Source organism: Rhinolophus sinicus, chromosome 12 (genome assembly GCF_057876585.1).
Source record: "Rhinolophus sinicus isolate RSI-liver-muscle chromosome 12, RSI-T2T, whole genome shotgun sequence".
Classification (NCBI taxonomy): domain Eukaryota; kingdom Metazoa; phylum Chordata; class Mammalia; order Chiroptera; family Rhinolophidae; genus Rhinolophus; species Rhinolophus sinicus.
This window is the reverse complement of record NC_142512.1, coordinates 9,102,269-9,130,144: the sequence shown is the minus strand read 5'-3', so window position 1 is coordinate 9,130,144 and position 27,876 is coordinate 9,102,269. Positions and strand designations below refer to the sequence as shown.

The 27,876-nt window shown below is 40.2% G+C and overlaps 1 protein-coding gene across 1 annotated transcript in view; it reads right to left on the bottom strand.

The window, feature by feature from the left end:
• HS3ST3A1 (heparan sulfate-glucosamine 3-sulfotransferase 3A1) overlaps positions 1-25,911 on the bottom strand; it is an 85,562-nt gene extending 59,651 nt beyond the window's left edge. The window contains exon 1 of the mRNA XM_074319681.2: positions 25,313-25,911. Coding sequence (XP_074175782.1) covers positions 25,313-25,911 — 599 coding nt within the window. The remainder of the gene's footprint in view (positions 1-25,312) is intronic.
• Between the last annotated feature and the right edge of the window lie 1,965 nt (positions 25,912-27,876).

Genomic DNA, 27,876 nt, shown 5'->3' with positions numbered 1-27,876 from the left:
ATCTAATCCCTCAAAGTTTTCTTATAGCTCAAAAGTGATAAAAATATCTTCTAGAATTATCGATATTTGAATAGTCTCACATTTGTGAGATTCCAGCTATTACTCAAGAATGCAAAGTAAAGGATGCCCTTAGGATACAGAGGGTATAAAGCAACAGTCAGTGCTACTATTAGGCAAAGAAAGTTCATCTCTATGATATTTCAATTTCTCTCCCAAATGATTGCTTGTTTCCTTTTTCCACTGTCTACTAAAACAATAATTTCTTGTTCTTTGTCCTAAAATGATAAGAACAACAGATGGTTAGTCCTAACACATTTTTTCATAATAAAGGTAATAACACCTTACAAACAATTTTGGAAAGAAGAAGAGAAAATAATCGCTCATCCATAGATCTAGCACACTCGCATTTTAACGTATTACCTTCCAGTCTATTTTTTTGCCTTGTGACTTTATTTAAACAGTTAAAATCATAGCACCCCATGTATTTTTCATGCATTTAAAGAAGTTTTAGGCTCCTAAACACATCATTTTTTTTTTTTTTTTTCATCACAACCACCCTGTAACTAGAGCAAGGCAAAAGTTCTTGGCCATAGTTTTACAAAGAAGGAAACTGAGATGCAGGCATTTGACGGTGAGTTGCTCAGCATCACGGGGAGAGACAGGAGAAGACCACTGTTATCAAAGCTCTTGATGGATGTCTGCCACCCAGGTAAGTTACATTTGCTACTTCAGCCTGCACAGACTCATGGAAAGTGAGAACAAGAGCCGCCCTGGAATTAAAGGGAGAAAGGTAGGACAGAGGGTGGCTTTGAGAAGTAATAATTACGTGTCTAGCGCATGCCTATCCAGAAGCAATAAAGCCAGTTTTCTTGTGAGACATTTAGTTCTGAAGGGAATTCCAAGAGAAAAAATGCCCAACAAGTACTGTGTGTGATGGCAATACTGGACCAGGTATATAACCTGCTTTAGATTACTTCGATGAACTTTGCTCATTTGGAGCTACAAATTCTGCATTTTTAAAAAAAATCTCAGTGTCCTTCTTTTCATAGTTTATATAATACAGTGGATGCATTATTTTAGCAAATTTTCAAGTCTGAAGATTACAGGAAGAAAATATCCCTCAGAGGGCATCCGAGATGGCATTGGTTACCAATTTGCCAACTCAGATTTGTCTCAATGGTTAATTAGCAACTTTCCCTAACTTTCTCACAGCCCTATGGTGTGTGAGGAGAGTCATATGCCCTGACAATTCACACTGGATAGAGAATAAATAGATGGAAAGATATGTGATAAAACCAGTAAAGTAGAGTGTTAAGAATAGAATCTAGAGAGCCCACTGTAAAATTCTTTTAGCTTTGCTATATACTGAAATTTTTCATTATAAGATGCTGTTTAACAACAAAACAAAAGAGAGAGCCTTCACAAGAAAATGCTTAGTAACAAAATCCTGCTGTCTAGGTGGTTTTCATCTCTCTTAGCCTCACCCTCTCACTATGTCTTTTTAAACTCTATCTATTGCTTGAACACATTTTTCTAAAGATGACCAAATATGACCAGAAAGCATTGAGTCAAATCCATTTTTGAGAGAACAAAACTGAGTGCTAAAGAGAAGACTGACTTGTCCCAAGTAAAGTCATCACATGGTGGGTTCAGGAGCAGAAGGTAGGTCCCTATCGCTTAGATCACACAATGTCCCCATATACTTTCCTTCCTAGGGGATGAACAGTTGAGCCCCTTTCTTGTAGATTTTACCTGGAAGGATGAGGAAACTAATGCATTTGAAAATTTTAAGTGGAGATTTATGAGAAGTTAGGATGCTAACGACAACCCATGGATGAGCAGAGGGGATGAGAGAGCTGCTCTAGTAATTTGATTCTGTGGCGGACACAGGGCTCACAGTTGAATTGCCTGTGGAAACTTTGGCTTCTGTTCGTAGAGGATGGCTCCCTAGAGGAGATGTCGTGGCTGTGTTTAAATCTACTAAGGTCATTTCACCTGCCTGACCTTGAGTCCCATTCTCTTATTTTAAAGGATTTCAGAGATGGGGAATTCAACAGCCATTTTCTGAGTTTCTACCAGGTGTGAGGCACTGGGCCAGAAACCACAGGAAAAAAAAAATTAAAAATAAGCAGAACACAGATTCAAGGAGCTAATCATCCTATTAGGGGTATGGGAGACATGAAAAGAATAATTACAAATGTTATATATCAAATTGCAGAAGTGCGATGACCCTTTTCTACCCTAAGACCATGCTTGTTTAACACCCTGATCCCGGTACGCAGAAGGGATTTTTATGTGGAGTCCTGGAGTTCAGGAGGTCCTGGAGAAATAGTGCAGCACATTCCATTAAAGTTTTTCTCCTTATATCTGGATTTCAGTCAAAATATTGAATGTCCACGTGATTGCTCACCCTGACCTCCTAATTGCCAAATCCCTTCCATCCTTCAGTTCTTGGCTCTTTCCAGCTTCCTTCCTGCCTGCATTTAAGATGTCCACTATCCTGGCCTCCTGTCATTACAGTTGCCCTGTGTCTCATCTGACCTCTCTGAATGCATTTTAAAATATTCTTCCATAGCCCAATGCCCCTACAAAGGCGTCTTCCAAGGCCTCCTGTGTTCCATCTCTTAAAAGTTTAATCCATCTACAGTTTCTCCTCTCATTTCTAAGGAGAACACTCCAAGTCCTCTTGTGTCAGGGAAAACCAATCTTGACCTTCAGCTCCCACCATTTCAGCTTACAGCTCATTCTAAGAACCATTCAGAGATTTCAGCTCCTTCCACATTTGTCTAAGAGATTCCCAGACAGCCTAAGTCCACACCAAGGGTTAGCAAGGAGCCTGCCAACAGAAGCTAAGAAAGAAGGGAAACTGTATTGGGAAAGAATGAGCTGAAAACAGACTAGTGGATGGAATGGCTACCAACAGACCAACAGGTTTCGAAGACTCAAAGGCTTTTATTGTAACTCTTAAGCTTCATTCCCAGCTTCAATGCTGGGTAGCAAAGAGAGGCTATAGGTGAATTGGGAAGGCTGGAAAACTTGCCCAGGACAGTGATAAGGAAAAGTTTTACTCTGCTGTGGACAGCAGTTCACAGCAAGGTTGTCCAGGCAGCAGATAAAGGCATTTGCACTTCATATGATCCCCGAACCAGCAGCATCAGCATCATTTGAGAACTTGTGAGAAATGCAAATTCCCAGGCCCCACAGTTAGCCTACTGAATCTGATTCTCAGGAGCGGGGGCTCAGGATTCTGTGTTTAGATGAGCTTTCCAGGTGATTCTGATGCCCACTTGGGTTTGAGGAGCACTGCTTCAGCAAATGGTGTTTGCATGAGCAACTGCTGCATAACAAGTGACTCCAGAATTCAGTTACTTAAAATAACAGGCACTGATTATCTCACACAGTTTCTTAGGGTCAGCAATCCTAGAGCAGCTTATCTGGGTGGTTCTGGCTCAGGGTATCTCTTGAGATTACAGTCCTGTTGTCAGCTGGGGCTGCAGTCACATGGAGGCTTGACTAGGTTGGAAGATCCATTTTCATGGATCTCTCACTAATATGGCTGTTGGCAGGAGACACCTATTCCTCACCATGCAGACCTCCTGATAGGGCTACTCACAAAGCATGGCAGCTAACTTCCCCATGTCAAGTTATCCAAGACAAAGAACACACTCAAGTTGGGCAGTGCAGACTTTTATAACAGAACCCTGGAAGTAGCATTCTGTCACTCCTGCCGTATTCCATTTGTTATCAGTGTGTCACTAGACCCAACCCACACTCAAGAGGAGGGAGATTCAGCTCCGTCTCTTGAAGGAAGGCATATCAAAGAACTTGTGGGCATAACTTTTAAACCACCACAGCAGTTTTGGGGATGTCCACAGAGCTTTAATAGCACATAGTATCTGAAGCATTCCATGATAAAGATCTTCCAGTTATAAAATAAATAAGCTATAGGGATGTAACATATAGCTTAGTGACTATAGTTAATAATATTGTATATTTGAAAGTTGCTAAGAGAGTAGATTTTTGAAGTTCTCATCACAAGAAAAAAAATTTGTAACTATGTGTGGTGACGGACATTAGGTGATCATCTTGCAATTAAAAACATAGATGATCTTCCCAACATATGAGGTCAAGGGTGATCCTAAGAATCAATTGTTGATTCCTAGAGCAAGCAACTACTCTAATATTTTTTTGTTGTTGTTTCGTTTTTGTTTTTGTTTTTTGCCAGTAAACTGACCAGTGCCATTAATCACAATTTTCATTTCTAACACTGGATGACAGAATAGGCATTTGCATGGTAGGATGGCCAACCTAGCATGCTATTAATTTGTGGAACTAAGGTTTCTTCACCCCTATTCTGCCTGGCCTGGATTGGACGAGAACGTGCCAGACCCCAGGCCTCTAAGCTGTTTGCGCTCTCAGTTTCCAGTGGGTCCATGGGTTGCTTCCAGCTGCTCACTGCAGAGCGCCTGCCTTTCCCTACTGCTTTCCACCCTGGAGAGCCTTTTGGTCTGGCTGTGGAGGGAACCAGTAAAGCTAACCATCCCCTCCTGGGAGACAGGAAGAATGAGAGCTTGAGTATTCACACTGACAGTAAATTCCACAAGCTTTCCTTAGTCCATGTTCATACAGCACAGTACAGAATACATATAGAATGGTACAATTTGGGGATCAGAGGGAATGAACAGAAATCACTTAACTTAGCATTCTTATTTTGCAGATTGAAAAACTCAATGACAAGAAGTCAAGTGCTTGGTAGAAGTTCACTAACTAATTAATGACAAAGCCAGGACTAAATTCCAAGCTTCTCAACTAGAAAGTGCTTTTCGACAACCATCAATATGATTGCCATGTGCATCAAGTTCAGGCACACTTCAACTCAATTTTTATGTCCAATAATTATTTTAAAGATCCCAAGAAATGTCGATAACAGCTTTTGTTATGTATATATGGAAAAAGTTTTCTCAGAGTAGCTCTTAATCTAGAGCCCAGTCAAATGTACTTTCTCACACCACCAATGGGACTATCTGGAACAACTTTTCCAAAGGGAAATTTTTCGGTATCTATCAAAAGCTTTATAAAAAGGTATATGCCATTTTATCCAACCATCTTTCTTCTGAGAAGTCATCCTATAAAAATAATCATGGATGAACAGTCAAGATTTAGTTATAAGGAGTCCACTGCAATTTTGTTTGTCATAGCGAAACATTGGAATCAAGTTAGACATTGAACAGTAAGAAGTGCTTAAGTGACTTATAGCACATCCAGACAACAAAATCTATGCAATACTAAAAAACCTTTGAAAGTCAGAGTTTTCCATGGTGGTATTTGGAGAGCAATGCCTTCCTCAATCAAGGCTTTAACTCTATCCAATCTAGAGACTGAGTCCCGCAGTCTCTCCTCCTACTTAGATCCAGTGCCTAGAGCAGTGCCCGGCACGGGAAAGGGACTTGACTCTATCTAATGAATGAGTAAATAACAATTAGGTTTTTAGTGTGACACCAAAGCACTTTAATAACAAAGTCATACTCAGGTAAAAGGAATTACACATACCATGTCAATAAAAATAATTATTTGCAAGTATCGCAATTATTTGAATTACTTCATGCATTAAAAATAAAACTGATTTTCCATTATTATGAGTTCCAAATTTTCCATTTACATTAAATATACAAAATGTATGAGCAACATGGAGCTGTCCAATGTTGAAATACCTAGAGAAACATTTTAATATTTGATAAGCTGAAGAATGACTATATCACACAACTATATATATTAAAATATCCAGATGCCCAGTATCGTGCTTCTTAAAAAAAGAAAAAATTAAAGCATTTGTGTAATCGGACATATTTTCCCATTCAAGTGAAATTCTACCTTTGTTGTTTCACAATCATGGAAACGTTATCACATTTCTGGCTGTACAATACTGTTGGGAGTATAAATTCATACAATCATTGTGGAAATCAATTTAGCAATATGCATGAAATGTTCACAGCCTTTGACCTTATGATTCTATTTCTGGGAATACAGTCTAAACAGCTTGTACTGAATATAACAAATAGCATTACAAACAAAGATATCTGTCAAAGTACTACTGATAATAGCCCCAAATTAAAAAGTACTTAAAGGCTAAATGATTAGTAAATTATATACAGTTCATTGTGCTAAAACTCCAAAACACGCATTCCTAAAATTATCTCACTGTATAAAATCGCACAATAAAAATCACAAGGTTTATGGGGAAAATGGAGTTAGGGAACAACATGCAAAAACTTCCTCAGTGGCACATGTTTTAAAAGGTAGGAACATTATAATAATAGTAGCATAGTTTTACACACCTTAAATGGTTATGAAATTCATAAATACTACAATATGACACTTGACCTTGATAAAGCCCTAAAATTTTCTTTTGGAAGTGGGCATTGGGAGAGCTGCTTGTGAGTTATTGTGGTGGAAGAAGGGTTATCTAAAATGCGACCTAAAGCTGTACATCAGACATGGATGCGTATGACTCGCAACTTGCAGTGAACTGAGTTAGCTGGTAGATATTTGAGGCGCCTGAGCGCGCACATGCGTGTATGTGTGTGTGTGTGTGTGTGTGTGTGTGTGTGTGTGTGTGTGTTTTCTTACATGTGCAGTTTTCCACATTCATCTAGTGTTTTTGGTGGATGAAAATGCACATAAACAAATGCAAAATTCACATTATGCTCAAATGATTTCATAATATACTAAGCATGATCAAGAAATATTTAAAAAATTTATTAAAGTAAAAGACACATTGCCATTAATCCCGCTCAAAATAGTCCCCCTCAGTTCACTTATCCCATCATTCTTGCCACTTTCTGAAGCAGTTCTGGAAGTCCACTTTTGTGAATATCTACTTCATCCTCCATCATGACAACGCTCCGTGTCACACATCGCTTCTGGTACGGCAATCTGTCAAATAAGAACATTATGGTGTATCTTCATCCACCTTATTCACTGGATCTGGTACTGTGCGACTCCTGGCTCTTCCCCAAAGTCAAAATGACTACGAAAGGTAAACATTTTGAATCGATTCAGAACATCAAGGCAGCCACGAAAGAGCAACTAAAGACACTCACGAAAGAGGACTTCCAGAACTGCTTCAGAAAGTGGCAAGGATGATGCGATAAGTGTGTTTGAAGCGGGGGGGGGGGGGGGGGGGGGCAATCTAAGGGGGATTAATGGCAATGTGTCTTTTACTGTAATAAATTGTTTTTATTTAAACATTCACCATATTGTTTGATCACACGTCGTATTAATTCCCTGGAACAATTTCACTTTTTTTCAAAACAAGCATTATAGCAAAACTGACTGTATTGTGTTCCTAATAAACTTTAATATGAGTTAATAAAATTGTATTTCTAAAGTTGTCTACATACTCTGATCTCCGGTCTCAAAACAGCTAGTCATATGAATATAGAATAAATAAATGTGAATCTGCTTGGCAACCAGTAGGCAAGAGAAGCAATAGACTGACAAATGTTTTACTCTACAAATACGCTATGTTATGTCAGTGTTTTGAAGATATATCTCAAACGAATTATTTAATGACTAGAATAGCTATGAAACTATTTTAATGAACTTTGGTCTATCAGATAAGTATTAGACTAAATGACCTAGAGGTCATGTCTAATGCCAATAATGAGATTTTATGATAGTGTACTTTTTTTCTTAGTCATAAGGTACTTTATTTTGGATAAGAATAAACAAGCTCAGTTACCAGAGGGTTGAGATTTAGTACAAACTCCATGAATTTCAAACAGGCATTGAACTGAATATAATAAAATAAATCCAGTCACACCATCCTGAGCCTAAATATTTTATAATTACAAAAATATGTTTAAAACACATTTTATATTTTGTTGTGATTGTATCTAAGAAAACTGCAAATATGTGAAACACCTCTTATTTCTGTCATTTTTATGTGAACATATGCTGTTAAATAGTCCAAATTACTTTCCTCTGATTATGGAAGACACTTATTTTTTTTAACTACTGTCTTAGCATCTCTGTGCCAATAGAATATAACCCACAGACTCAAACGTTTTGTTTCCTAAAAGTCACTTGAGAACATTTTGAAGTTTTCCTTTATTTTAAAATTACCTTGACTTCAACAAACACAAAAAAAGGTCTTTCCTGGGAAACAGTTTGTCCAGCTGAACACTTCCTTTTTTCTGATGGATGTTATAAAAGGGGAAACGACTCATTTGGCAAAGTATAGTACATCATTACTCAAATCTGAGTTCAATAGTTCAGATTTTTAGAGGCCTTAGGGAGGAAGAAAAAGAACTTTCTGTTTTCAGAAAAATAATTTTGCCCAAGCTTTCAAAACTGAGCTAGTATATTCTACAAAATTCTGATAATAGGCACTCGTAAGTCAGACGTCCAAATCAATATATTGAAATTGCTTGCATATCTAATTATCCAATCTTTAAGAACTTCCTGTTTTGAAGGGCAATGATTTCACCCAAACCTTTAAAACTGTGCTGGCATATTACGATAATAGGTATACATAAGTCAATATGTTCTAGCCAATACACTAACAGAACTCTTTACATGAACTGTTACTTATTTTCTTTTTTATAAATGAAGGGGAAACATGCTTACAAGAAGACAGTTGAAATATAATCTATCCATTGATGTAGTGTGCTAAACAATTAAGGGGTTGCACATGGAATGAGACATTTAATGTCCAATGGATTTCTAAGCATTTCATAATAATCATCTTTTACATTTGCATAGCATTGCTCATCCATTAGATCATTTGATTAATGATTTTCATGCTTCTTTTCCCTGAGAAATCAATAATCTATTATAAGAAGACGTATTTTAAATATTGTCATATCTTTCCAAATGCTTTATTTTTCAGCTAGCATTGTCATACAGAGTAGTGCTGGCAGTCACTCTGATAGTGAGTAAGGAGACTGCAGTTCATGAGATTCTGTCATTTGTTAATTTTACAGAGGCAGATAATTCGAATTCCTGTGAAGATAGTATAGTTATTCAGTCTTCACAAATGTGGGGAAATGTTTCTTTTCAAAAAAGATCACGTGAACAAAATTATGGTGGAAACTGAAAAGGCAATAAATTTAGGGTCTGAGGAAATTTTTTGGCAACCCACAGCCATGGAAAGGACCTGACCAGGAAGACAGGCGTGGAGGAGAAGGCATGAACATTTCCACATCTGTGAATGTCAGGACTCACAAACGTCTCCAGAGATATCCGCCGAAGATATCAAGGTTTACCACAAACACAATCTGAAACTGCTTTAACGTCCAACTCTGCAGCATGTGGGTCTCTTCACCCCTTTATTGGTGGCCCTCTGAAGCTGCTTTCTCTTTTGCTTCCCCTCTAGTTTCCTCCTTTCTCCTCTGCTGCAATTATGCCGAGTTGTGGTCATACAACAGAACTTTTCAAAGTTCTGTCACACATATACAGAGGGTGACATGGCAGCTGGCTTTGTTTTAATAAGGATAGTAGATGAGTAAAGTGAAAATGCAGTTATTTGTGTAAATGTAAGCCTGATAGCTTTTTAATTCTTCAGTTCTCTGGACTTCTCTTACTCTCCCCTCTTCCTTCCTCCCTCAATACTCTCCAAACGAATCCCCCTTAATCTGTCACCATGCTATTAAACGCCCACCTTAGATTTCTTAGTGGACTAGAAAGGACAATCATGGTGAAATGGATGCATTATTTGCAACATTCAAATACTAAATCTAAATAGATGCCATGAAAATAGTTCAGGAACTTTAGATACAGAAAGTCCCCTTATTTAAGCAATTTTCAGCTTGAAACGTCCTCTAAGTCCTTTCTCTGTGAGCTTCTACAAACTGGAGAGAAATTGTTACCATCAACTAAGTGAGAAATAAAACACTGCAATACGATGTCAGAGGGGCAATAGATTGGGGGAGGGGGTTACCACTTTGTTTTGTACACCTTAATCTAATAATAAATAAATAAATAAATAAATAAATAAATAAATAAACACTACGATTTATTTTCTTTTTTTGTCATGAGCAATAAATTTGTGAGTTAGTAAAGGAATGAATTGCAATAAATAGTTTGGTTTTCTCAGGTTTCTTTCTTTTTCTTCTTTTTTTAGTATTTTGTGATCATCACCACATTTCCAGAGAGCAGAGAGGAAAGTCTCAGGCGCATAACAAAGAATGTTTACTATTTGGTATTCATGAAGAAGAAATAAGAATATGTCACTGGTGAAAGAATATTAGATGGTGGAAACTTTTTTTTTTTTTTTTTAATTTTAATGCTGGTGAGAGAAAGAACACAAAACATTTAAATTTCTCCATTCTCTCATGGAACTTTCAAGTGAGGTTCAACAAGGTGGAGATTCTTAAAGCAAGTTTATTTTTTCTTGCCACACTTGCGATGGAGTTTACTTAACATAGGCTGGTGCTTAAAAAAGAGCCACTATGTTTTTACCAAAATTTTCAACAACATTAAGGCATAGCAGACACTACTTGTGTTCAGTAATGAATGCTGGACACCTTAGCATCCATCCAAAGAGCACAATCTGCAATTCAAAATAACAAAAAAGACCTGGTTAAAATCTTCTGATAAAAAAAGCTGTTGATCAAATCACCATGCATATACAACCACATCAGAACAGAAAACAGGGCATACGAATGCAGTAGCTAGGACCAAAACATACTTAAACACATTTTAAACTCTCTTTTCATATAAGGAAGTTTTATTTACATGGATGACTAGACATGATGGTCTTAAATCAAGTACAAGGAACCTGTTAGTCGACGCAAGTCCAGTAGAGAGAGAACAACACAGATTAGAGAGATACAAGGGTGACCTTCATTACACGCCCTGTCTCTTCTGAAGCATTTCCATTTACTCATCAACCCATTGCTGGCTGGTTTCTGTCACACCACAACAGTCCATCTGGTCTCCAAGTCACCAACAATTTCCTAACTGACAAGACAAACATTCTTTTGTCTTGGACTTAGCCACCCCTTCGGTAGCTTTTGCTAACACGGACCTTGAAACCATCTTCTCCCCACTAGCGCCAACATGTTATTACGGAAATGTTAAACATGGCAAAAATTGAAAAGAATTGTACAACACCTATTTACCCACCAACGAAATTCTAAATATATATATATTTCTATATTTTTATCATCATATATCTCTCCATCCCTCTAACCATCCATCAATTCATCTTACCATTTTAATACATTTCAAAGTAAATTATAGACATCAATACAGTTCCCTCTAAACAATTCTGCAAGCATGGCATAACCTATGGAAACTTTCTTCCTTTGGGGCAAGAATAGAAACATGGTTTTCTGGTCCTGCTCTCCTTCCACCCTCTCCTTGTGTTCTGCTACACACTTTCACATCGCAACTGTGGTGACTACTGGCACACCTTCAACAGTCATGCCTTAGGATGGCTCTGAAGCCTAGCCTTATTCGTGAGCTCCAGCTTACCACAACGCACTTTCCAATTCACTTGTCTGAAACAAAGATGTATGTTCTCCTTGATACCTGTAATTTCCTTCTATGTTCCCTATCACAGTCACAGTTACTAATAACACACCTGAGCTAGACATATTCTCCCATCTCTGCTCCTTTCCTCGCTGCTGGCATTCCAGAGAAAGTTTTATGATTCTTATTACCAAAATGGCTAACAAATCTTCCCCTCACACTCCATGTCTATTGCACTGCTCTAGTTCAAGTCTCCGTCGTCTTTCCTTTAGGTTCCTCAATAGCCATACAGCTCAGTACGCATCCTCTACCCTTCACGTGCCACCTAGGATAAGGTGTCCACAGCAGAACCAGAGGTCTGCGGAATCCGTCCTCTACTGATAGAAGGCCTTCAACACGCATTCCCCAGCCCCTGCCTCTAGGGCTGTGCTGTCTAATATGATAGCCTCTTGGGGCTATTAAACACTTGAAATGTGGCTCCTCAGAATTGAGACATGCTGCAGACGTATAATGCATACTAGATCTATAATATTTTGTATGAAAAACGCAAAATGTCTCCTTGATGTTTTATTTTTGATTGCATGTTGACATAATATTTCAGGTATATTGGCTTAAATTAAAATAGTATTAAAATGAATTTCACCTCTTCATTGTTACTCTTTTAAGGTGGCTGCTAGAAAATTGAAAATGACATATGTGGCTCTCGTTACATTTCTATTGGCTAATGCTGATCTAGAATAAAGTCCAAACTCTCTAAACATGACATTTACTAATCGTCCATGATCTCTCCTTGTACTTTGATTGAACTTGATGGCTCACTCCTCGCTTGCCAAGGCAGACTGTTGAATTAAACCATGCATGGGATTATTTCTCAGAAGAGAGGTCAGATGATGAAGTGACCCCATTGTGTCTCCTATTACTCCCTCCAAATGCTTCACAGAATCCCAGGCATCCAAAAGACAAAAGGAAAAAAATGGAGAAGCAGAGGAAGATCTATAAATTAAACATGCACTCAAATGCAAAGTCAAGGAAACATCAAAATGGATTATTAAGCTTTTTAGAAAAATGGCCAAAGACTGCTTGGATTTGTGTTTATGTGATGTCTTTTCCAAAATAGAATGTTTGTAGTGGAGCGTATAATCACCTTTACATGAAATGCCATCATCCCAAACAACTGCAGATTTCAAAAATTCCCCCGTCACTGTCATGCGGTTCCGGGAATGACCACTCCCTTCTCACATAGCAGCAAGCAACTCTGTTATTTCTGAGTTGCATCTCTGGTGGGAGGGTATTCACCTACCTCCTGCATTCACACCTGCCATGAATGTTGGTGGTAGATACTCACCTGAGAGTAACAAGATAAGTAAGAAAAGGTCAAGGGACATATTGGAGGCCTTGAGTCTATATTCAAAGTCTGCAAACTATGACCAGTGAGCCAAAGACCGGTGTTGGTACATAAAGTTTTATTGGAACATAGCCATGCACATTCATTTACATAGTGTCTAAGCCTACTTTCCCACTATAAAAGCAAAGTTGAATAGTTGTGACGGAGACCACATGACCCACGAAGCTTAAAATGGTTACTTTCTGGCCCTGTCCAGAAAAAAAAATGCTGACGTCTGCCCTAAGGATCATTTTAAATTTTTTTTTCATTAACCAAATAGTGAATCTATTATGTGACAGGTACAGATCCAGGCCCTGGAGATACACGGTTGAAAAAGACTGAATCCATAGCATACAATGCTCACACTTAGTTTCTCAAGGAATCCTGAAGCATATTCATTTTAGTCTTTTTGAACAGGACTTCTGCTCACACTAGCCAGTGATTTTCAAATTTTTGATATTGAGATCCATTATAACAAATACATTTTACATCCAACCCTTTCTGCATGTGCACACACACGTAAATAACTGAACCAAGTTTGTCAAGATAGTATTTGTCTTGCTAGCTATATGGGGTGCATTGTCCTATTTTATCCTATTACAGCCCCTTCCACTTAAAAAATAATAATTGATTTTATTTTATATTAATGTATTATGATTCACAGTTTAAAAACTTCTTGGTATACCAGCTTTTTATTGTCCAGCTCTGGTCTTTACCATAAGCCATAGGTTATAAACTAGCAACCATTTACCTTTGATAAGATTGGTTTGCTTCATCCATGCAGAATTTTATTTTGTTTTAGATCTGGTTTGGGTTTTTAATATATGAATTATTTCCCAATATGTTTGTTTTTATTTTTAATAAGTACTCCAAGATTAGTTCAAAAATCAGAGGACATGGCAATAATGAGTCCACTTTCTGTCTTGGTAAACACCAGCTGGAGCTGAAAAATAGTTTCTCCAATGTTTGCTTCCAACTTGCCATCCTTTGCCACAGGAAAAATGCACCTGAAAATCCCAAGAATTTTTATCACAAGCATTAACTCCCCACAACTTCCCCCCCATGTAAATATAAACCAGATCCAATTTGTTTTCTTTCCATCATTAAACCCTAGCTGGGCATTCTAGTAGACCCTCTGGCTTTGGGAAAAGCATTTTTAACAAATACTGTTATAATACCAAGTCCCCCTACACCAAGAAGAAAGAGTAAGATCTCATTAGAAAGAAAAACAAAATGGCCTTTATTTCTAAAAAAAAAAAAAAAAAAAAAAAAAAAACAGCAACAAAAAAACAAACACCCACAACATTTGATGAAAGAAACTACAAGAATAATTAGAGTCCACCAGGAAATTAAAAAAAGAAAGATGCCAGTTTTTGTTTACTTAAAAGCTGTGTTTGTGAAATGAAATCACTTCATTGCTGCAGCGTTTTTCTACTGCCAGAACTTTTCAAAACATCCAGAGCAAACATGGCTTCAGTTAAGAAAGGTGATGAGGGTAGCAGTTAGCTCTGGGAATGTAACTTTAGTTGCAGCTTAATCCAGTTCCCTTTTTAAATACCTGAACTTAATGAGAATCTGCAAAGATTTATGACCGTAACAAACACATCATTTTTGACTTTGTCATTCAAAGCAGCCTGGCAACTTTGATATTTCCTATTGAAAGGAGAGAGCTAATCCAAGTAAGAACTCTGAAAAAGGGAAAAGGAATTTTATTCCCATAATTTGATTGATTACTTCCTACTCTGAACACTCAAGAGAGAAAAAGCAAACTTTTCCTGTCTGTACTCGGATTTCTCCCACTAATCTTTTACAAGCAGGCAACAACCATAAAACACAAATTACTTACAAGGATCCATAGGCCTTGTAAGGTTCCAAAATCTATAAGCATCAAAATATTGGGGAAAACATCTCAGATGAAAACCAGAAATTTAAACACGAATTGAACACTGACCCAATGCAATTCAGTGCTTTAATTCACCAGTTCTGGGAAGAGAAAAAAATAATGCTATAACTTGTTCCATTCTCTGGAATATTTTTTTGTCATTGGTGCAAATCCTCTGAAATTAAATTTATGTAATTCAGAGGCGTGCAATTGTTTGCCAATTGTAGTTTTTAGAACTGTACCCTAGGAATTAGAAATCCTGAGACCATGTTTTTGGCTTAACCTCAGTTTCTTCACATGTAGAAGACACTCTCTAAGATAACTTTTAATTCCCACATCCTTACAATTTATGCTTCTATCTGGCTAGAACAAAAGGAAGTTCAAATCAACAGCTACGTCTGATGCAGCAATAACCTGACCACTATAGTAAAGGGCTTGGCACTAATAATGACCAGCTGGTAGAAATCAATTAGATGAAAATTATTAATAACAATAATAATGAAGATAGACAGGATAGTGTTTGGAGGTAACAAATGGGTAACAAATACTACCATGATTGGTAGTATCAACATGTCTAAAGAATAAAAAAAAAAAGTGTCAGTCAAACAGTACAAATACAGAAGAGTGAGAAAGATGGATTTTGGCAATGACTCAGTCATGTTCAAGGTGAGTGCCTGTTTGGAGGATTCCTACAGTCAAAAGGGAACATGGTGTTGTTGATGATAACAGCAAAGGAGCACAGCCACGAACTCACCTTGCCTCAATTCCAGGAGTAGTGAGCAGCTGTCTGATTATATTTCTGATAATATACTGGCTTCCTCATGTAGCTGTTTAGAAGAAGGAAATTTGCACATGTGGACCAAGTAATAGTTGAGTTTTTTTCATTGTTATTGTTATTTTTTAATGGATGGGGTGGGGGAGATCAATTGAGTGGCCCAGGATTTCTGATATACTCAGTAGGACGAGTTCTGTGATCAGATAACTTCTAAAAAAAAAAGAAGAAGAAGAAGAAGAATTACATAGAAAACAGAGATGGCTTTAATTATTCCATATAGGCCAATTAGGATTGCACACAGGACATTTATGAAACACTTGTAAAAATTCACTTTTCAACCATGTGTTGATATATTACCTTGTTTTTAATTGAAGGTTCAACAGCCAGAATCAAACATATCCAAATCATTTAATCACATGAGGCAGCCTTTCAATCTCTACCATCTCTGAGCCACTGATGGCTTGCTATTTAGGCAGGAACCACACATGGGTAATTCTGTCAGAGACCATGATAGAATATTGTCGTGGTGAAGCATTTGCATACCGGATGTGGGTGGATCTGGGCCCAGCACTAGTTCTAGTATTTCCTTGGCTATATGACCTTGAGCAAGTTACTTCACGTTTTTGAACCTCTGTTTCCTGATCTATAAAAGGTGATAAGTGATAGAACCTACTTAATCATATTCATCATATTAATGCAATATCCAGACTATGTGCAGCAGATCATGCAGCATCACCCAGCACATAGTAAGGGCTTAACAAATGTAGCCACTATTACATGTCTAAAATGACACATCATCCAGACAGAAAATCACAAAGGAAACACTAAGTTTGAACTATAGATTAGATGGACCTAACATACATACAGAGAACATTCTATCCCACAGCAGCAGAATGCACATTTCTCTCAACTGCACACAGAACATTCTCTAGGATATATCATATGCTGGGCCACAAAACAAGTCTTAACACATTTAAGGAGACTGAAATCATATCAAATATCTTTTCCGATCACAATGGTATGAAACTAGAAATCAGTAAAAAGAGAAAAATTGGAAAATTCACACATATACAGAGACTGAACAATCCACTCCTAAACAATGAGTCAAAGAAAAAAATCAAAAGGGAAATAAAAAAATATCTGGAGACAAATGAAAATGACAACACAACATATCAAAACTTATGTGATGCAGCAAAAGCAGTTCACAGAGGAAAGTTTAGAGTGATACTAATTAATGCCTATGTTACGGAAAAAAAAGGTTTCAAATAAACAACCTAACTTAATCCCTTAAGAAACCAGTAAAAGAAGAAAAATTGAAGCCTAAAGTTAGTAAAGGAAGGAAATAACAAAAATCAGGGCAGAAATGAATAAAACAGAGACTAAAATGATAGATTTTTATCAAATGTACATTGCAGGGTTCAAATACTTTGCTATTTTAAAAATGGTTCAAAACGCATGGAGAAAAGTGTATACCAACTAAGATGGAAAAAAACGCCAAATAACTTGGCGTTTTAAGTTACAGAAATTATTTGTATCTACATAAGCATTGGTAGCCTGTGCTTTGCATGAAACAGTTCATAACACAGATCTAATAAAGATAAATTGGATCAACAATTAAGAGGAAACACTGCTAACTTCTTTGAGTCTCAAGATGTAGCTTGTGTATTGTTTTGTTTTGCTTAAGTTAAAATAGAATATGGATAAAACTATTTTTACAGTTGTTAAAAATATCAAAGGAAATGTTTCAAGTCAGGTTTTCATTACTCTATCACACCAGACTCTCAGACGCACAACTGTGTGTTTAAAAACAGAAGCAGAAAATGCCAGCATGCCACCTAGACAGGAACTTGTAAGTCTGATAAGACTGGCATCCTGGGGTTAGCAGTTTCAGCAGGAAGAACCACCCAGGATGTCCTGGTCCTGCAGTGCTCTAGAGGGTGGATTTTCTCTCTTTCTCCTTCATCCTTTAACCCCGTGATTGCTCCAGGTCTATTTTGCTCCTAAGGCTGGCCTCGTCAGTCATAGCATCTAAACCAAAGATTAAAGCACAAAGTCAAGTAAGCAGAATATGTAAGCTGGCCCAGAAAACCTGGACCGCTTTTCTTAGGCATAAGGAGCGTCCATAGCTATGAACACATCTCTTCACCCCATAACCAGCTTCCCGACCCCTGACAACTGCTCCTCCTACGTCTGTAGCAAAAAAGCCAGATGCCCAAGTCTGATTTTCCTCTGACGCCTACTTCAGTTCTTTGTGTGCTCAAAAACCTGTCATTTACATCAAAGTTTCTTTCCAGAATGAGAGGGATTCAGTCAAGGGTGGGCAACTTTTTATACCGTCTTCACTTTACATTTGTCAGCTAAAAAAAAGAGAGAAAGAAAAACAAAACTGTCTCTGTGCTTGTTTCAGGGGCAAGAGAGTAGGAGGGAAGCCATGAGCCAATTTTATTATGAAATCAGCTGAGGGAGAGCTCAGCATGTCTGGAAGCAACAGGTGCTGGCAGTGGAGGGGAAGCTGGCAGGCCTGTGCTGGGGTCCTTCAGAGGGAGGGGAAAGAAGAAACACAGAATAAGAGGGAGCTGACACAGTGGAATACGTCAGTATGAGCCCGTATCCCTTGGTGCCATTAGCTGCCTTCTTTGCTGTTTTTCCTTTTGTTATCATCTTACATAATCCTAGTACAATGATCGAAACCAAGAAATTAACGTCAGTATAATACTATTAACTAGGCCACACACATTATTCACATTTCTCCAGTTTTTCCATGAACGCACTTTTTCTGTTTCAGGATCCAGTCACGAGTACACTTTATTTACTCAGTGATTAGTCTTTTCTATCTCCTCCTATCTGTGACAGTTTATCAGTCTTACTTTGTTTTTCATGATCTTGACATTTTTGAAGAATACTGGTCAGGTATTTTGTAGGTGGCCCTCTATTTGGGTTGGTCTAATGGTTTCTCATGATTAGAGTGAAGTCATGGATTCAGGGGAAGAATTTCCCACAGGTGAAGTGCCCTCCTCATTGCACCCAGGGGTACATGGTCTCCACGTGATAACAAGGCGATGGTAACCTTACCACTTGGCTAAGATGGTGTCTGCCAGGTTCCTCCACTGTAACCTTCTTATTTTTCCCTTTTTTTCTGCCTTGCTTTTCACCTGACCACCACCCCTCTCCCCCAGCCCACCCTCCCTAGGTACTGGACTGTAGTCCCAGGAAAGTCTCTCCTGTTGGAACCCTGAAGGCACCTTACTATGAAATTGTCGCACGTGAGTAGGGTCTTCAATAGTGTATCTCAGGTGCATTAAGGGTTAAACAGGCTTCTGTGTGCTGCCTGTTAAGAATCATGGGACCCTCCTCCAGAGTCTGTACAACACAGGGGAAGGAATAAGGCTGCATGTTGAAATAAAATCATCTGGAAGTATTTTCATTTGAAGCTGGCTTTCAGAAACAGAGGCAAAACACACTAACAAAACTAATCTGGGGCATATGGCATTCCTTTCAGTCATGTGCATTTCTAATATAAATCTCCTAATCATTTATATCGTGTTTTTCAGATTTACTATGAAGGCAAGTCTCTTTTATTTCTCTCCAAAGAATAAACTCCCTACCTAAAAGAAGTGAGCTCAGGCAGAGAGTTAAAGTGCAGCTCAGCCATACTAAGAAGATCTTACTTGCTGTAAATGCTACCTAATACAATCTCCCCGCCTTTTAAAAAATTACTTATTTTTTTTCAGTTAAAGTTGACATTCAATATTCTTTTACGTTAGTTTCAGATGTACAGCATAGTGGTTAGACATTAATATAATTTATGCAGTGACCCCCCTGATTAGTCTAGTACCCACCTGGCACTGTACGTGGTTGTTGCAACATTATTGACTATATTCTCTATGCTGCAGTTCATTTACATCCCCATGACCATTTTGTAACTACCAACTACCAATTATTTCTTAATCCTTTCACCTATTCCAACCAGTTCCCCAAGCCCCCTTCTTCTGGCGACCACCAGTTTGTTCTCTGTATACGAACAAACAAAACAAAAACAGACGGCTCCCACCTTTTTTTAAAAAATTCAGACTGCAAATGTACTGATTATGTTGAGGTTTTTAAAGTTTAGCCATTCCGTATCCTTGCTGACTCTCCCTCCCACTAGGTGGCGCTACATGTCACTTTCAAAGTGGGCTGCTCTCAAGAGTCAATGAATAATAGCATTTTGTTTTTTTAACCTTTGTGCGAATATCACAAGCCTACTGTCAATTACTAAACTTCATTCTTAATAAATACTTCCCCTTTTCTTTTTCACATTTACTGTCATCTGACAACTTCAGAAACAAGCCAAATCTGAACTTCTGGAATACTTCCCTCAAGTGTTCATAGGATAAATGTAAATGTTAGAGGCATGATAGTCACAACTACATGAATAATGAAAAAAATCAGAAGTTGTGATTATTGGATGCAAAAAACTGGGAATATGCTTCAACTCACTGAACTCGGTATTTCCTCAAAGTTCTGATTTCACATAAGTTTATTCACTAACTTGATTCAATATCCCCTGCACAGATTTTTAAACTGTATCAAATTTAAAGTGCAAACATTTTTAAGACATTCTTATAAATGGAAAGACTAGAGAGCTAAAATATTACTTAGGTGCAATTTCCTGTGATTACATATTAAAGGCATATATTTAATAAAAACCTCATTTTCACAATTGCAACTCATCACTTAAGCAGAAATAAATTTTCTAAAAGCGTGGAGTCTAATCTCATTGGGAAACATACCAAGAAATGACACTTTTTATCAGTCAAGTTACTATTACTTGGTGGAGGAAGGTGTCCCCTAAGAAAAAGTGCTAAGTATATAAGAAATTCCCAACCATGCCCAGCAATTTGACTGATGGTAATTGCAATTTGCAACTGTTCAAATGTGTCTCTTAGACATACGAGGCTTTCCGCTGTTTATAACTAGTAGGTTTACTTGTTCTGTGACACACTTCTCCTCATGATGTGAGCACGAGGTCTATGTAAGGTTAGCCCCTGTTGTCATTAACTGCACAGGCTAGTTTCATTCCCACGGTCCAACCAAAATACTGATTTGGCACATTTTCTTTCCTGACCAATCAGCAGACTTATTTATATGAAACAAATATTTTGGCCAGAGTGTTTTTTTTCTTTTCCAGGGGAGGTCAGGAGATTATTGTGGAGGATTTTCACTCACAGATGGCTATGCATTTCACATAAAATATATCTGCACATTATAAATCTCATTGTTATGAAGGAGTATTTACTCACATGAGGTATTCCAGGTCCAGGCTATATATGTGATTTTCGTTGTTGTTATTATTTTTAATGCCTGCACTCAGTAGTCCCAAATCCGGTTCCATATCCTGGGTGTCTGATATTGTTCAGAAGTTCCCTAACCACTTAATAACTTTACTGTTATCAATTCCATCAGTTTCCCCTCCTACGAGGTGTTTGTTCTTGCACACATGTATGTGTGGGTATATGCGTGTGCGCAAATGCACGAACACGCAGGAACTAGGCTGTTTGACTTATGTGCTGGGTGGTCTACTGGGATGATGAGTCCAGAGCTCAGACATTCAGCAAACAAAATGACAGCTCTGTGGCTTCTCTAAGGGGCCACTGGCAACCTCCTAGTGGATGGAGAGTGTCCTGTCAGCGAGAGCTCCTGGCAACTATGTGAATGAGAAAAATTAGACCGTCTCCCCCATAAACATGTGCCCTAGACTCAGGGTCCAAAGCAACTTCTCCCTGCTTTCCTCCTACCCTTCGTCCCTTCCCCATATTCTTAACTCGGCTCTAAGGACAGAGAGGCCTCTTTGGACTTGAGTCCATATGACCTTGCATGGGTGGCCAGACTCTGCAGCTCCCTTGGCTCAAATTTCATTTCCAACCCTTCATGCAGAAGGGCCTCGTGGCTCAGGAGGGTGGGAAACTGCACATGGAGGTACATTGCAGCTGCTCCCAGCTGCTACGAAATGCTGCTTTCTCTGGAAAGGAACCGAAAGTTCCTCTGTTCAGCTTGCCTCTCTGGTGGACTCGAAAAACAGGCGATGATCGTTAGAGGCCAGAAAACTTCAAATTTTGATGAAATCAGGGAAGAATTAACTCCTAAATATCAAGCTAAGTAATCTTTGATCTTCCTGGACGCTATAGAGTAACAATTTAAGTGACACTGAACTCTGTTGAAACTGTCCAGTCTTACTAAAGAAAACAAATCAAAACATAGGAAATAGGGGTGCTAGTATAAGAGACTGGATAATAAATACTATCTTGTCCCAAAATATAAGATTAAAGTTTTACAGAAACCAAATATATGTGTGTGTGTGTGTGTGTGTGTGTGTATGTATGTATGTATATATATATATATATATATATTTTTTTTTTTTTTTTTTTTTTTTAAATACTGCATCAATAGGTATCTTTTGTCTTAGGAGAAAAAAAAAGAGCACCTTCTAGTTGGTACAGAAATACATAGGCAGAGAATGGAGGGCTTCTTATTAAATTCTACGCTCACCTGCTCTTGTACTTACAGTAGAAACATTTGTTGACTTCTAGAAAACATCTCAAAGTTTAGAAGCTAAGGAAACAATTCCCCGCTTTCCTTTATGAACCCACCACACATACAATGGAAATGGAGACTATTCATTCTCAAGGATTGCTTTCCCATGACACGCAGGCCACAGACATTTGTTGTGCTGGTATCATGTCTGCTAAATTAAGTAATGTGGAATGTTTTTAAACCCCATCAGGGTGGAGTTTCACATCCAGAAAACTCCACTGAAGTGTCCTAATGATCAAAATTAATAAATTCCCTGGCATATTAAAATTTGCCTTTGTTTCATTTATTTTAGAATAATATTAAGATATCTTAATCAATCAGAAACATTTCATTTGTAGAGATTTTAAATTCATTTTCTTTGCTTTTACTACAAATTTGTTCAAACAAAGAAATGGTTGTTTACACTGTTCTTGGAAAGCAATTTATACAGTACTTTATTTTTTTTCCCAGCCTGAGAAATTTATTGAAACATCCTAGCAACAGGCGTTTCTAACTCTCAAACTTATTCTCCAAGGGATTTTTCTCAAACTTCTTAACAGCAACAGATTTCTCCCTTTGTCAGGACAGTAGGGGGCACTGCCACTACAAACTATTATGGCAAACTGCAAGATTACACTGGGCAAAAAAACAAGGCTACACATTTATGATTCTCCCATGTCAAAGAGCATCTAAAAGAGATTATACAGATTTCTCTCTTCCAGAATTCATTCAGGGTGCAACTACTGAGTCAGTCTCTGTCTCTGTCTCTCTGTCTCTGTCTCTATCTCTCTCTCTCTGGTAGAAATCCTATATTAGAAATGTTGGGCTGACTCAAGAAAGTCTAACTGAACCCTTTATTCTAAAATACCGGCTAAATACAAGCAGCTAAAATGCACTTAATAGTTAAGTGGCATTCTGTGTGGGAGATTCTTTTTCAAGGTTGTCTTCAATCTTTCTCACAAACATCAAACTCCAACTTCAGAGCCAAGATGAAAGAGAACTGAGGCAAAATTTCATTAAATAATCGCATAATCCAGGATCCATAGCTTGGATTTTTTAAAAAAATAAAAGTTTTCTATGTAATTGAGTTAAACTTAAATTTATGCATCCAATAAAAAAACCATTGCAAATGGTAAAACAAAGACATTGCTCCAACACTTAGAAAATTAAATTCACCAAACCATGAAGTCTACTGTGCAGTTATTTTTGTAACCACCATAAATTGCTTTATAGAACTCCTCTGCTGGAGTAAACAATCCAAAGAGAGATTTACTTTACAGCATGCATCCAGTTTCCAAATGAGAGGGTGACCTAAATGTTTATAACTTTTCTTTTCTTTTTTCTTTTTTTCCCCCAATACTTGTGTTTCTAGTTACCTTGAAACCTCCCTTCTCTTTACACAAGCTCAGAAAGTCGATGGAAAATAAGATCCAGGTCTCTAGATATACTGTGCCCTCAAATTCTCATTTCTGAAATGAGAAGAAAAAAATCCTACTTTGTGGAAATAAAGTCTAGTTGGTAAAATGAAAATAAAGGGTTTTAATATAAAATATTTCACCACATATAATATCACCTCAGAGCCAAACGTTGTCTTAGATATTCCAGGCAGTCGGCTTGAAATGTGTTCACTTATACACTGTACGAGGCCGAATTCAATGCAAACTGCTATAGATAAGAGTTTTAGGGGTCTTTAATCACTTCTTTCTTGTGTCCTTGATGGAAAAAACAGAGCTGCCTTTGTGCTAAAAAGAAGGACCTGTTGTTTCCAGATTCAACAGGTCATTTTTATAAGAACTTCCCAGAGGATACAATATAAATGACAGAAACACAAGGGGATTTTTTAAGTGGCTGATGATTTTAAATGATATATTTTCTATATTAAGGAAGGTTGTTTGTTTTTCTTTCCAACAAATGGAAAGTTACTGTTTTAAAAGTGTTTAATGTTTCAATTCAACTTTTAGGACCAAATGTTTTCTCATGAGTTGGGTTACTGTAAATTCAGCTCCTGAAATCAATCTGAGGGTACGCTTGACCCCTCAAGTAAATAAACTTGTCAAATCATGTCCATTTCTGTTTTGGGGATGAATGGTTGATTTAGTGGGCTTTTGAAATATATTTAAATTGTGTGGTAACTTTTGTAATATTGTTTCAGTTAAAATGACAAGGAAACTGCACATTTAAAGAACAAGATAAAACTGTAAAATGGAAAATTCTGGCCATGTGATTTTTCCTTGTTCTCAGGGTAAAGAAAAAAAGGCCAATAATTTATGGCAAACAAAATCCAGGTGACACTAGGATTTATTAGAGTTCGGCTGATTCTATTATTAAAGGCGGTCTAAATTTGAGAAAACTGGCAAATTTAAGATTAAGATCTAAATCAGACTTGTTTCCTAAAGTGTATTAGGAGGGGTTTTTTTACAATGTAACCAGTGTCTCTATATTTCCCCTTTTTCTTCCTTTTTTTTTTTTTGAATTGGCTACCTCATTTCTAAAGAGAATTGTTTGAAGAGTTTTGGGAAAGTTTCTGCCAGTCTGGAGACAAAAGGTACTCTTCTGTACAAATATAGAAAACACTTTCTAAAACTCATTCCCCCCTCCCCCAACGAAAGTTATTACCAAGGAAGCCTTCCTTAAAACAGTGACTGGTTGCTGGCACTTGCTCCGACATATATTTCCCAACTACCTAGACTCTGGTTCGTGACACTTTTACGAAGTCTCTATATTACTTACCACCTAGGACAATTATCTGGCAAAGGGTCAAGGTAAATAAATACCTGATGGCAAAGACTGCATTAACTACAGGGAATTGCCCAGAAGGTAAAGAAGAAATAAAAACAGGCTTCCTTGGGAAAGAGATCCTAATACTCATAATTGATGAACAGGTTCTAACTTAGGAGACACTTTTTTTTTCTTTAGCTAACAGCAAGGATCCTCTCACAGAAAAGAAGTAAAAGATGAAATTGGCTATTTGGGGGAAAGGGTATCCCAAGGACTAAAGAAAAAAATCATTAAGCACCCCGCACCCCCACCAGCATCCACTATCCTGAAAAAAGGCATGGTGGGGAAGGAGAACCCTCAAGTCAAGGACAACTGATGACCCCTTGCCTTCTGCATGAATCGGGGAGGGAGGTGAACTGGGGGTCACCATCGTCCCTCTCAAGCCCCCCCCCCAAACACACACACACACACACACACACACACACCCTCGCTCTGCCTGCCCTCGCCTGTGCGCGGGGAAACTCACCGGTACCAGGCGAGGCCCTTGTCGTAGCTGCGGTCGAAGAAGTGGGGCTCCGCGCCCACGGCGCGCACGTCGGGGTGCACGCGCAGGAACTCGAGCAGTGCCCGCGTGCCACCCTTCTTCACGCCGATGATGATGGCCTGCGGCAGCTGCTTGCTGCCTTCGTCCAGCAGCAGTGCCAGGGTCCCCGGCGGGGCCTCGGCCACGCTGCTCCCGGCTCCGGAACCGCCGGGACCCCCGGCCAGCCCAGGGGTCTCTTCTTCCCAGGCGGCCTCCTCGCCACCTTCGCGCCGCGAGGGCCGCCGGCGCCTCCGCCACTGCCGCAGTTGCAGCAGGCGTTTTCTCTGCGCCGCCGCGGGCCACACCGCCAGCTCCCTCGGGCCTTCCGCCAGGACACCGCGACCCGGGGCCCCCGCCTCCTCGCCGCCGCCGGACAGCCCCACGACGGGGCCCGACAGGGTCTGACAGCGTTCGGCCAGGCAGTAGAAGACGTAAAGGGACGTGAGCAGGGAGCAGAGCATCAGCAAGAACTTCCGGAAGATGCTGCGGGACAGCGGCTCCGCGGAGGTGGGGTGGGCGCCGGCCGGGCCCGGAGGGGCCATCCTAGCCGGAGGCGACGTCGGGCAGCACGCGGGCCATGCTAGGCCGGGACTCCGCCAGGTGCCATGACATCCTCCAGGAAGGCCTGAGCGCTGGACCGAGGCCGCATCGCCCGTGCGTCCCTGCGGCCGTGCGAGCTGCCCCGGGAGGCGGCAGCCGGGGCTCCTCGGGGAGACGGAACCCCGGGAGCCCCGCAAGGGATCCCTGCCTCCGATCGAGGGGACAGGAAGAGGGACGTGGTGCCGTGCTTAAGAAACCATCGTCTTAGATTCGCCAAGTCCCAAGCCTTGGGGCAGCGCTTGGCGCCCCCGTCCCCTGAGACTCGCAGAAATGGGAGTCTTGGCGGCAGTGGAGAAGGCGTGCGTCTCAGCGCCGGCCCCGAGCGACCTCTCGTCACCAATCTCCGCTCAGTGACCGTGCATCCCTCGCTCCGTCCGGGTGAGGGGACGCGCCGCTCCGGGACTGCAGAGCTCCGTGCTCTCCAGATAGCGGCAAGCGAACGTGCCTCCCAGCCGCTGCTTCCTTGCTCCCCAGGTCCGCCTGGGCGCGCCCTCTCGGCTCTCGTGCGAAGTCCCCTGGAGTCCCTCTGCACAAGCGGGAGCCAGAAGGCCCGCGCCGAGCAGTCCACCCCTCTTGGTGAGCTGCCTGCTGCTCCAAACTGCTCTCTCGCCCCACCTGGGAGTCGCGTGGCAGAGTCCGGCTGCGCGGGACCTGTCAGCGGCAGCGGCCACTGTGCTCTCAGGCGCTCCCCCGCCGCTTCCCAGGCCGTCGCAGCCGCCACACGTGGGGTGCCTAGGGCAGCAAACTTGGCGGTGACGTCAACGGCCCGGGCCGGACCAGCCCGAAGACGAGCGCAGCCGGGCGGGCGGGGTGGGATGGAGAAAAGGTGACGCGGACCCCGCAACGACTGCCCAATGACATCGGAGAGGGCGGGGGCGACTGGGGCGACGCCCCTTCCCCACTCCGCCCTATTCCTCTGCCCCGGTCGGCAGCCTAGCGCGTTTGGAGCTGAGCTGGGGGCTGCGGCGGCCCCCGGGTTGTCTGACTGACAGCTGGAGCCGGCCGGATCCCCGGGGGCCTGACTTCCACCCAGCGGGCCACTCACTGGATTAGGGACTCCCAGTCCCTCCAACTCAGCTCAGCCCTTCGCAGCCCTGACCCCCTCCAAGTCCCCTGCGCTCTGCTTCCCTCCCGCCTCTGTCCCTACCTTCCCCCGTCCCGCCCCCCGCCACCTCCCGGACCTTTGGAAGTTTTGTTGGTTGTAGTTCCCAGTACCGCGCTGCACGCCACGCCCCCATTTGTCTCGGGCAAACTGAATTCCTCCGCAACAGCCTCGACTTGCACCTACTCAACTGTCCACTGCGGGACCTTCAGAAGAGGCTTGTCTCCTCTCAGCAGGGTTTTGTTTCTCTTTTGATTGTTTTCCCTTGTATTATTAGTTAAGGATGATCAGGAATTTCTCAGGACCTAGAAAGGAGCAACGTCTTAGGAAATAAGCCAATAAATGAATCAAGGGCAGAAATTAAGACCATATATATATATATATATATATATATATATATATATATATATATATATATATATATTATCAGCTCGGATCTCAAATCCTTATGCCCAGTTTTTTATGGATTTGTTTAATGCTGTTTGTACGTGTATGTGTCGGTAAAGGAGTTAAATATCCTTTCATAAACGGCGGTTTCCTCTCTCTTGCCTCCCCTGACCCCATATCCTCTTCTTGTGCCCCTGGGAGAGCAGGTCAGGAAGGGGTACAAATCGTCTTGCTGTTTAATGGAGGGAGGTGGCCCGTGGAACCTGCATGAGGTAGTTTTTATTCCAATCCGATTTGTCCCCGATTTCTTGGCTTTCTTGTCTCGGCAGGACGCCCCGCAACGTGGGCGGTAGCTTGGCCGCTGCACACCAATCCTTGCAAGTTGTGAGGCAGCTTTCTGGGCCCACTGTGGGTGCTA